Here is a 12190-nt window from a genome sequence, read left to right as displayed (position 1 = left end):
GAGGTTAAAGAATTGAGTTCAGTGACATAATTTCAGTTCAGCAGATCTGCTCTCTGTAGCAGAATTTTTTTTTCGTTTGGTACCCTGAACTTGTCCAGATTATCTACGCTGACTTTAGGACATCCTGACCAGGATCTCTAGGTTACCAAAACTTCTCCTGAGAAATCAATACACTAAACATAAACCGACAATTTACCATCCAAAGCACCAGTGAGGTTAAGGAGTTCTGTTCAGTGACATAAATTTCAGCAAAACACGGCACACCTTGCATAAGTAGAGTGTTTGGAAAAACGCAACTCCCTTGCCAAACCTCTGAACTCTGGTATTCGGCCTTTCTCCAGTCTTTCTAGCCTGCTTACGTAGCAAAGCAAGACGGAGAGATGTGTTGAGTGGTGGTTTATGATGCCACTTTTGTGATGATTTTAAACCCCAAAACCCCGTGGGTTGTATGAGAAACACCGAATTCAGGTGATCAATGGTCGGTGGTTTTTTGTTGCTGTTGCGCTCTTCGCTCGCATTGGAGTTTTCGGAGGCGAGGCTTGAGAAGCGTGGGGCTGAGGATTTGGGAACGTTTGGGAACTGCAGCAAGTACTAAAAATAACAAAAAAAGCCTACAATCTCCGAACAAAATGAGCCGAACAATTGGGCCCCCAGTGTGTAACGGTGAGTGTCTTGTCTACCCTTTTTTTTTTTGTTTGCTGTTGTTGGTGCTTTATTTTTTTATTATTGCTGCATGGCATATCAGCTGCCCCAGAGGAGGGGGTGCCCATTATTGCTGCCCTTACGCAATCTTTCGTGCGTGCGTGTTTGCACCTGAGTGTGCGAAATTGGGTGGCGTTCGTTACACCTTTCAGCGCACACGAAGGTGGGCGGCAGGGTTGCAGATGAATTAAGCAAGACATTACCATTGTCCGTGAATTGTCGCTGTCTTGTCCTTAAAGAGGACGTGTGTAAGAGTCAATTAACATTAGACAAGATTTGATGCGGTGAAGATGAGGTTGAAGGATGATTAATTGAATTTGTGAGTACACGAAGTACATTAGTACTCTACCTGCAGCCAACACACTCAGATTGGGGTATGCTAGATGGCTGCACAAATAGTAAATTAGATTGTAATTAATTCTCCACCCTTCGGCTCAGACTCAGACTTTCCCCAACTCTCCGGTTGTGACCCTCGGCAGTTGATTGAAGCAGCTCTCAATTAGACGAAAGAGATGTTCCCAAATATGTGACAACACTGTGTGGCACACTGGGCGATACAGCGATGGGAATGTCTGATGTGTAAAGTATTGTAGATTGGAGTTATGTCAGCTTACTTACCGCAACAGGTGCGCCATAAATGGGTGAGAATAGCTAGTAACGCTTAATGTAAACACTATTCTAGCATGGATAAATTCGGCAACGCGTAGATTGTGGTCGAGATCTACGCCACACCAAAAGGCGCAACTGTTAGCGAGGAATCAATTAGTGAATGCAACATGGAATGTACCAAAATAAGCCCAAGACCAAGAGTAGTATAAACACGAGAAGAATGTGTTTTGTTTTGTTTTCGATTGATATGCAAATGCTGTGCCGCCATTAGAGCGAAACCTCGCGCTGGGGGAAAAAAATCCTCCGAGTTATAAAATAAACAAAGATTTTTTGTTTAGAGAGCGACGGGCTTGCGCAGAAGAAAGTCAGCCAATGGAATGAGATGACGTTCGCCGTTTTTTCCTGTGCGTCGCAACAAGCGCGAAGTATAAATGCTCCGATCTAGAGCACAATTTGAATATCAATGAAAGGCCCACCCGGTTTGGTTTTATTTTTTAAAGTTTTTGCATCAAGAGGATGGTAAAGTTTGGGGCAGGGAATTTGAGGTGCAAATATTAAAACCTCACCATCGCTGGCACATATTGGCGGAGGTGTGCGGGGGGTGGTGAGGCGTCGTTGGACGATTGAGCGATAAATTAAATCATTACAATTCTGCTCTACCCGCGAACGTCCGACTTAAACGAGGTACGGCAGAACGGTTTTTTTTTTCGAGACAGAGCCAGTGTCAATTGGTTAGTGTGCAGACTGGCCGCCCAGGAGGGGGAGAGGAGGTGATCTCGCGCGCCATATTAAACACTGACCCGGGGCAATCGAATTTTGCCTGCCGATCATTTGCGGTGCGGTACTGTCAATTGATATGGCGCGGGTCTGGGCTGGGTGAAGTGAAGAATTCAATTTGCTCAATGATTCCCAATGATGTCTTTCCGTCGAGCGCCTTTGGCGGTGAGACGTGCTACGTACAACATGGGGTCCGCCTTGCAGGTCATTCCACATGTCCGGGCGCCTTCGGTCGGTGTCAACCCGCCGCTGAATGTCAATCAATTGCGAGAATCCGAACAACACTGGATGAACAGCTTCTCGGTGAGGATTGCTAGGTCTGCAAACATCTAGACTTCCAATCGCCATCCCAAACGGCCTGTTCGTCCCAGTGGTCAGGGTCATATACGCTTCCATTACCAGCCGATACAGTACCCTCCACTTGCCCTTACCGGGCTGGAATATGGTGTTGGGCTGTTGGGCGTGCGAAAGTGATAAGCAAACGGCCGCACTGCGACCACTTCCCCGGAGACTTATCAACCGTGAATGGTGAGAACGTGGCTGTGCGCTTCGAGGAAGGATTTATCGTGTCGAAGAAGCTGACCACGACTAGTGGGTGCATACGTCAAGAGCAGGGCAAACGATACAGTTCCGGTCGGGGCTGGTGAAATAAGCAAGGCGTTAGAGATTTGATGGCAGAATTTATCGCGTGTGAAAATTGCCTCTCTTCCTCGTTTTTGGTGGGGGAGGCGGGGATGTGGACCAAGGATTGAGGGGCTAACGCTTGATGCTAATCGTGGGTAAGGTACTGCTGCAAGGGGGTGGTCACCAAACTAACCGACATCGTGTGGTTAACCGCATCCGCATTGTGAATCGTTTCTCAGGCTGCAAGCGTAGTGGAGTCGAGCGCCTTGGTGTGATAAGAGCGCCTACCAGTCTAGGGCGTAAGTGGTGTCCAGGCAAAGCGGGAACGAACAGGATTGGACCTGTTTTGGGTTTTTGTGTGGACATGCACTTTGTTGTACAGAGGGCTATTAGCTATGGTTCAAATGCACACTGACATGACGACATCTTGCCCGCTCCGATCTATGTCATTGAGACTTCAAAATGCTTAGTTTTTTTGTGTGCGTAACGTACCTCCAATAGTTCTAAGCTTTGTGGATCGAAAAACTGTTGTCTAGCGAGTGAAAGACCTTTGTCTAGTGCTTTGCAAAGGTAGTGCTGAACATGAGATTTCGGCACACCGCTCTCCAGTGTCTACACTCCTAGGTTTGACTTAATTAATTACCATAATTGGATGAAACGCTCCGATCGCAATACACCCTCCAACCCTCATCACTGGATCGTTACACTTCCACTCACTTTTCTCCGCTTCGGTCATGTGGAGAGCGTGTGGAGCTGTTGGGCACAGTACAGAATTGCCACCAGCTCCAACCACGCTCACTTTGCGCCAGACATTGCCGAGCGCGCACGGCTGGATAGGTTCCCGGTCACGCTCGACCTGCTCACGCGGGAGGAACAGCCAGGCGCGGCGTGGTAGGTTCTCAGCTGGCTGGTCTCGGTCGTACTCAGTTCCCATGACACTCTTCGCCTTCTATGGGCCCGCGGTTTGCGCGGGCAGGTACGACGATGGGGGGAGGGGGGGGGGGTTTGGGTGGGGGCTGGTGGTTCCAGTGTGTACACTCTGCGTGCTTCTCGGTGCGATCGATCGGCCGTCGCCAAGACAGCCGCATCCTACCCTACAAGAGAGATGAGAATTCTCCGCAATTGGCAAAACTCGTTCTCGCGCGGGCGTCCAGCGCACGGGAGGGAGCGACAGATGACGCGGGAAAGTAAATTAAATTACAATTTATTTATACGTAATTAATACCGACCGGGTTCGCGCCGAACCGACGGCAAACCGGGTGGGAAAAAGAAGCGCTGAGGGCGCACGCTGCAGGAAGATGAACGGCAGAGATCTAAAGTACGCGGAGGCTCAGCCTATTTTAAGGGCTCGAGTGCTTAGTGTACACGTCTGGCGGAGGTATTATCATGTTTGACAGTTCGGTCGGTAGATAGGGATTGTTGTGTTGCGGCTGGGATGTTGCTTTTGGGTGGCGAAGGTGGCGTGTGCTGTTTGCCGAGAAGTACTCATTAGGTGTATGAGCTTCTTGCTCTGCAAAACCTCTTCGCCGCAGGCTTTGGGCGACAGCTCGCTCCCAGGCACTATTCTCTCGGTGGGCTCGAGATGCACGGGGGGGTGTGCTACGGACACGACTTTTTAATAAAATGTAAATGAGATTTTAATTTCATGTCAAACGCGAGAATACTTCAGGCGGCCTGGTCGTGTGGCCGCTCTCTATCGCACTATCGGCGTGTTTCTCTGCTCGGTGAGCGAATGGGACAGGGCGTTGTTTAGCCCTTAATCACCAGCCCTAGACGAAGAAAGCACATTTGACACAGCTTTGCTAGCTAGCGCTACACATCAAGTAGCCTTCCCAGCGAATTGCTAAAGTGTTCCGGGCTTTGGATGCTGCTCCCTCACCTGGCGCGCGACTGCTTTTTAGCTCCGTGTCGTGAATTCGATCGACATATTTTAGAAAGCAAATCGTGCATCATTCCCGCCACTTCTACAGCACCACCCTCTCAAACACGGTCCCGTAATGCTACAGTGGAAAACGTTTTGGAGCTCAGTAGGTACTTCCCATGCCGAATGCAGGGAGGGAGGGAGAGAGAGAGAGACCTGCATGCAAATCGAGTGTTAGTTTCGGGCTCACTAACTGGATCAACTGGTGGTGGTGTTGTGGATGGTCGTAGAACTGCTCCAGTGGCGTATGTGTGCAGTGGTTTGCATTCACACCAAGCCCAATTGGGTAATGACAGTGCCCCGAAGATGACTGGCTACTGGTTTCCCGGGATGTACTCCACAAGTGCTGGTGGCATTCGCTAACGGTAAATCACCGTCCCTTAAGGTTCGACCTTTTCCCTATATCTCTCTCTCTCTTTCTCTCTTTCTTTCTCTCTTCCGTTCGCCTTTGCTGCATGATTCTTCCGCTGAGCACTGTGCGCGGACAGAGTGCTTGACAAAGCCACCGGATGCCAGCAGTAGTAGTGCTGAAGGTTCTAAGCGGCGACAACCATATTTTTCCTCATTATTCCGACCATGCCAACTACCACCATCAGTATCACCGTTTGGTTTGAGAAAGTTATTTATGAGGTTATTCACACACGTGTGTGTGTGCCCCGGGGGAAAACAAGAATCCAGCGTGCGAGATACGCAACGCAGGACCAACTTGCTCGGGCTCGCGTTGAATGGGTTTTAAGGTTATGCTTAGCACGCAGTCGTTGCTGTGCAATATCATAAGAAATGTTGAATAATAACACACACACACACACATACACAAAAAAAAGCTTGTAACAGTTACTCCGGAAACTTCTGGTGCGTTTGACGTTCGGCGGTAACAAATGAGGATGCAACATAAGGCGAGAGATAGAGAGAACATACGTCAGAGACACACTGCTCTGCTGGGATATGAGTTTCAGTTTTTTTTTTTTGGGGTAAACATTTATGTCCAGATGTGTACGACCTCACCCATTAAAATCCTCATGATATGATCTCTCGCTCTCTCGTTCTCGTCCTCTCTCGCTTCATCGGTTCGAGACGGATGAGAACTTGATGTTGAGGGGTTTTTTTTTTTCGTTGAAGGTTCACACCAGGATCCTGAGACGATATGTGTGCGAGCTCCGATGTCTCCGATGTTTCCCTTCCCAAAGGTGGCCAAGTCCCCTGTTGCAAGATGGGATGACTGTGCTTCAAACCCCGGTGGCACATTCCTTCTAAATTTTGCCCATCTCAGTGAAGTCTTTCCTCACCACCTCTTCCACCAACATCCGGAGACCCGGGTGAGAGTGTCCTTAACGGATGTTTTCCAATTTCCGACTGTATCTCTTTCACTCTTTTGCACTTTCACCACTCCATCTCGTTCGGTGTACTTCACATTGCCCAATGCGGTTTACGATTGCGTGGCTCTGCCGTCCCCGTGTACGTGTGTGCGTGTGCGTCCGCCCATCAACCCTCCTTTCGGATCATGCGGCAGCCAAAGCGCAGGGCCGCGTATTATTATTTCCTGCATTAGTGTGTGGGTCTCTTGGTTTGCTTCACGTCCTGTACGACCGTGTCTCGGTGTGGTTTGCGTGCCCTACCCATGTTCCCTTGGCCGTTTTTTTTTTTTCATCTTCTCTCCATCCCACCCCATTAGCGGGTTCGATCGTTCATTCTTTAGGCTCGATTACGCCTGCGGGAACACGGCGGCGGGCAATGGGCGATGCCAGCCAGTAGTTTTCCCAATTCTGCTTTGCCACGTTCATACGCTTGTCCCATTCCATCCCCTTTTTCGGTGGACGTTGCATGGGTGTGCGTGCAGTGTCTTCCGGCGCGATCGGTTTTATTTTTACTCACTTTGCGTAAGCTCCGGTTTTGCCCCGCCGTTTGCTGCTCGCTTTTGCTGGTCGGTTAACATTTCTTTTTCGACCGTGTCCGTGTGTCTTTGCCGGAGCCATCCGCATATGTGCGCGCGCGCGCGCGGCGTCCGTTGGAAATTGTCTCTCGACTTTTCCTATCTCTTTCACTCACACCAAACATTCATTCATCCGTTCGCGTGCTTTCTCTCTCTCTCTCTCTCTCTCTCTCTCTCGCCCTTCCCCTCACGCCCTTTCCTCCAACCATCCCCGCGACCGTTAATTTCATCCAGATTGATGCCAACAAGTGGCGGAGAGACATTTTCCCACGAGTTTGTTTTCAGCTGTTCGTTCGCGTCGTGTTTCGGGACCGCCCTTCCCATTCCCCCCCCCCCTCCCTTTCCTCGTAGGTTCTCTCCCTTCCCATCTGTGCCCCATGTGTCTCCGCCGGTCCACGTTGTGTGCTGTGTTGCGTTTCGGTTCCCTTCCGTCCTTTTTTGCGTCAGCGTTCGGTCGCATGAAGTGCAGCTTTTTAAATACAGCAACATAAAGGAAGGAACATACGAAAGAAAGGCAAAAAAGTGAGAAAAGAAGAAGAAGACGAAGAAAACACTGATCGTATGCCCCTGCTGGGTTTTCCCTCTCCTTGTACGTGCCGCCATGAGCAGCATAAATTCATACACACAGCCGCACAGTGTTGCGCCAGGATCGGGAACGTGCGCTTCAATGCTTACGGAGTAGCACCAAAATCGAAAGCAATAGCCACGCACACAGGATTTAGGATGTGCGTGTGTGTGTGTGTTGGTACAGTTGCAAAACAGACACCACAAACACAAGGGTGTATGGTGCGAATTTGCTTTCCCCAACTTTTATTGATAAACAAATGCAGTTTCCAAAGCAGATTCCTCCCTCAAAAGAACACGATAAAATTATTTTGCTTCCACTTATTTATTTATTCACCTCAACAGTAGTGATAAAGGCTGTAAGGATCAAAGGAAAATGAATTCCACGAGAAAATACACCTCAAGGCATCTCTTTTCCAAGCACTTTGTCTATTGGATCCTGGTCACGGCACCAGCAATATTTCTTCACGTTTCAGCTTATCGAGAAGAATAAAGTCTTCGAAATTAAACAAAATGGTGACCCTCATATACATACATTTTATCGCATCTATACTTCTCTAATATTTCACTCATCAGTGCTACCACGGTGCTGTACCGCGCCGATGATGATGATCGAATGACAAACGCCCAACAAACACACATCTGTTTGCAATTGGCGGCTGACAGAGTATGTCCCTCGCTATGCGCTCCTTGCGATGACATTAATGCTCTGTGTAAAAAAAAAAAACCGGGCAACTATGTTGCTACCAGTAGCGCGAGACTACCCATTTACACACCACCTGCGACCGATCAATCGGCCATGGTTTCTGACGGACCGACCCGTGTAGAAAATCTCACACGAAAAGGGGGCCAATAATACCCAACGCGAGCTTGCCACTTGTTAACGAGCGACGTACTCCGGTTACAGTGTACTTGCTGTGGAACTCTGCAACAAACACATGCACATGCACGGTGCCAGAACGGTCTGATTGTTGCTGCTGCTGGGTGGTTGCATATGTGTCGTACGTTTGCTGCCTCTTCCTTCGCTCCCATTTTCCATTCCTCCGGAGCAGTTCATCCCGTTGGATGGTGCGGCGTTATCCAGCCACTTATTGCTGCGCTACACCCCGAACGCGCGATGCAGCGCGAATGCACCGTGTACGGGTGCCCATCGCGGTGCCGCATTCATGCGGATGCGCTCATGAACGGGCTTTACCCGTTCACCTAATGACTCCCTGCCGCTGGCGGTCGGCTTTTTTGGGGCGTTGGTCTATCAAGGCCCTCCAAATAAAACACTGAAACAGTCAAACAAGAACACACACAAAAAAAAAACCCCCCGCGCGGGAAGCATTGGTGGAATGCTGTGGAGGAGAATTTTTCCGACTGTGCGTGTGTGCGTCTTGGGAAAATTGGTCTTTGATCTGTGCGTCGGCAAACACACACTGGAACGGAGGAAAAAAAAACACCATAAAAATCGTTCAATTTTGGGTGTGTATGTGTGTATGTGTAGCTCGTCCGGTTTGGTGCCGTGACCAGGATTTTCCCATGTATGTCTTTTCACGGCTTTGTGCCAACAATTACAGATGCTTTTTTTTTTGCTTTTTTGTGTTCTTAAACAAAAAATAAAACTCCAGGTCTACAACAATTTTGGAAAAGGATTTTTCTGTTTTTCGTGAAAACCAATATTGGCTTGGGACACAAACCGGAGCGGGAAGGGGTGATAACGACCATGAACGAATAATTATCGTTCCTGCTTTCTTTTTTTACGGGCGTGATTTTGACTGGCTGACATCTTGTTCACCACGGAACGGTTTTCCTCTCATATTTCATCCTTCCTTGTCTCCTCTTGCTCAGGGAGAAAAGAAATTGAAGTGAAGCATAATCGAGCGTGAAGCATTAAAAGCTGCCAACGTAGAGCGTGTGTGGGAGACACTTTAAAAAACATAAATTAAACCAACCGGTTAATCGTGTAACTTACCGTGTTGTCACCGCGCAATGATGCGTGGAGGAACATTAACCGGACCTGGAACAAATCTTCCAACTGTTCCGGTTGACGGTGGGGCGTGAAGGGAATGTAATTTTATTTATTATTTTCTTCCATGCTCAAGAAGAATCGCTTCTAATCTAAGACGACTCCCGCAACGATATAGAACAACCGGAGACGTTTAGACGAGACACAATTTGTTATTGGTGGGTCTTTTTTTTGTGTATTTAGAGAGCTCGATAAGACGAGGTTTCAAGAGTGGACTAAGAGCTGTTTCAAGTTGCTCTTTGTCAAATATTGTACGCGTCAAATTGCGATCAAATATATGTGTTTTACCTTACCCCAGTACTACGCGCACCCCCCCCCCCCCCCCCCCCCCCCCTCGGGGCGTTGGAATAAAATCCGCTACGAGCCAATTTGTAATCGACGCCGCTTGGAAACGGAAACCAAGCCCCTTTCGACCACGCCGACTCCTTCGCACATACTGGGCCTGCCTCTAGCCTGCCCCACCGTCATTCCGGCAAATGGGTCGCATAATTCCCGGAGCTCGGCACGCGCTCGCGCGCGCTCTGATCCACCACCGACGGTCGCGCCTGCCTTGCGGTTCGAATGCCGGCCAATTATTCGGAATCGCGCGTCAGCGTACACAGTAAGAATCGTGGTCCAGGTTCGCTTCCATGTGTGCGTCACGTCACGAGAGGGGTTTGTTGGGGTTTGGGGTGCAGAAGAGTTGCGCAGCAGTCAAGTGATATGATACGGTCAGCATATTATGTACCTTCACTCGAACCGCCCTTTCCTATCCATTTCCACAAACGCTCTTCCACTCTTTTAATCTATTTGATTCGCCTGCAAAAATGCTCAATAAACACAGACACACACACACACACAAATGTACACCGATCTATTTCTAACCGATTCGGAAGAGGGTGGAATTGGAAGGGTGGCTTGCACGTTATGGGGACGTTGCGCTGTGTATGAACGCTTGGAACGTGCTGTCAGTGCATGATTGATAATAAATAGCAGTGGAAAAAAAAATGAAATTTTAATGCACACAGATCAGTTTCAAACCCTTATGGAAGAAATCGAATATTTCTTAGGACGCTTGCGGCTCACATTTGGGGAAGGGGTGCCAGTATTGTCAAACTCATTTGACTCGGTCGGTAGGCCGAATTACATGCGGAAAACTGTTGAACATTGTTGATGTCCAATAATTGAATAATGGCGGGCATGTGATGCTCAAAAGCGCCTTGCAAACAAACCATTTTTGTCGACGATCACCAATTATTAGATCTCCATTTAATGTACTAGAGGTTGAAGAGTTGAAGTATTAGTCCAATTTGAAGAGATACACTGTGCATTCTAAAACTGCAAGGTTCAAAAGTTCTCGATCAATAGGCAATAGTGAGGACTCAGTATCCAACTAAGTGGTATCAGCAAGTCTAGTAAGTCCGTGACCGATAAGGTCTCAACCTTAACGTTGTTTTGGCAGTGTTGCCAAATTTACTCTAATTTATTATGCTCAAAAACCCTTACAAAAATGGATATTTAATCGTGATATAAAGCGCATAAAGCTTGAAACGTTACTGCTACGTATGATCTAATCCCAATCCATCATTATTCCACCTCAAAATCTAGAATCCATTGTTTGTAGATAGTCCATATTCTAAAAATGGTCCAAAACCAAAACATCCGTCATGAAATACTGGATCAAGAGACCATTTTGCTGACAGTTTTGTAACTGTCAGTCACTTGCCTTCAATTTCACGCCATTTGCAGAAAAAAAGGCAACAAAATCCACGCCTAGTGTCAAAAAAAACTGCATGCACGTGCTGACACAGAGAGGCAACACTGCCGCGATAGGCCGAGAATCCATTCCTCTACGGGTGCAACTCTCTCTTTGCACTGCCCTCAAAAGCACACATCTTCAATTGACGTAAGCTAATACCTATCATCCGGTTTGTTGGTGGCAGGGGTGGCCGGTTGTAAGGGTTTGGGAGATGTGGATGACTACAAACACAAACACACACACATTCACACACACACACATCCGGAACGGGAAAGCTTAATTTATAGTTTGTTTTGCTTTATTCCTACAATGCGTTCCCTCTCGAAGTTTATATTATTGTTTAAGGAAAAATTGTTTATATTCTAAGTCGTCCCACCTCAAACTGTGTAGCAGAACCTGATGATTCAGAACCGCAATATTTATGCTGTTTTATGCTCTTTTTTTCTTTTCGTTATAGGTTTCCTGTCGTGCTCGCCGTCACCGTGCAAACATGGCGGCACGTGCGTTAGCCGCCCGAACGGTGCATCCTACTGCAAGTAAGTATCTAGAAAATCACCAGTAAACCTTTAGGCTGAAGAACCATAATGCCAGACTCTCATTTATGTCCCTCAATTAAAAACCCCGAAACCGGCGGGAGAGAGGTCATTGAATCTAAAAATTAAAACCTCCCTCGCCCCTCATTAGTCGGAACGGAAAAGGACCTTTTATGGTCCCTTTATAGCTTAATCCTTCGTTTAATGGCGGCTGTAAAAATAAAAACAACGTCAGCGAAAACCAGGCAACACTTGCATTAACCAATCTGCGCGCAAGACTTTAGCACTTGAAGCTGTTGATGCCGAAAAAAACAAAAAATTGCGTTTGTCATGTTGTTTTTGTTTTGTTCATCGTCTATCCTTCAGTTAGTTTCGGGTTCTCCCATGGGTAATTGGCTTTTGGGGCCCAGACCAAAGAGCAACGCCAACTCCAATATAAACATCTTTCCGTATCCATTTTTCCGTTGCTCCTTCGCGGAGTCCAACCCAGCAAAAACCCACCCGCGCGAAAAGTGAATTGTCATCCACTCATTCCCCTCCCCAGCCCGCCGTGTTTCGCGCCGGAGCATGAATTGAGTGTTTCTGCTTTATTTTTCCACCTACTTTTCTCTCCTTCCAACGCCCGAACATTGCCCGAAACCGTGACAAACGTGCCATAAATCGCCAACGCGCGCGTTCCGGGGCCCGCCAAATAATAATGGCGAACAACGGTCATAACCATAACACTTGGACGATAATGGCAATAAATTCTTGCGCCGAGACCCATGCGTCTCGCCACCTA

The 12190-nt window shown here is 47.9% G+C and overlaps 4 protein-coding genes across 6 annotated transcripts in view; all 4 read left to right on the top strand.

Moving 5' to 3' along the window:
- Positions 1-12190, top strand: part of LOC126561148 (uncharacterized) — a 506370-nt gene that overhangs the window by 86885 nt on the left and 407295 nt on the right. The gene's annotated exons all lie outside the window — the stretch shown is intronic.
- Positions 1-12190, top strand: part of LOC126567677 (dihydropyrimidine dehydrogenase [NADP(+)]) — a 338650-nt gene that overhangs the window by 35302 nt on the left and 291158 nt on the right. The window lies entirely within an intron of this gene.
- The window catches only part of LOC126559422 (transmembrane protein 41 homolog), a 452775-nt gene that overhangs the window by 254401 nt on the left and 186184 nt on the right, over positions 1-12190 (top strand). The gene's annotated exons all lie outside the window — the stretch shown is intronic.
- The window catches only part of LOC126559331 (neurogenic locus Notch protein), a 66265-nt gene that overhangs the window by 14938 nt on the left and 39137 nt on the right, over positions 1-12190 (top strand). For both annotated transcript variants that reach the window (XM_050215592.1, XM_050215515.1), the window contains exon 2: positions 11334-11412. In XM_050215592.1, the coding sequence (XP_050071549.1) occupies positions 11334-11412 (79 nt within the window). The remainder of the gene's footprint in view (positions 1-11333; positions 11413-12190) is intronic.

This window comes from Anopheles maculipalpis, chromosome X (genome assembly GCF_943734695.1).
Source record: "Anopheles maculipalpis chromosome X, idAnoMacuDA_375_x, whole genome shotgun sequence".
Classification (NCBI taxonomy): domain Eukaryota; kingdom Metazoa; phylum Arthropoda; class Insecta; order Diptera; family Culicidae; genus Anopheles; species Anopheles maculipalpis.
Note: the sequence above shows the minus strand (reverse complement) of the source record. Positions and strands in the feature narration are given on the sequence as shown.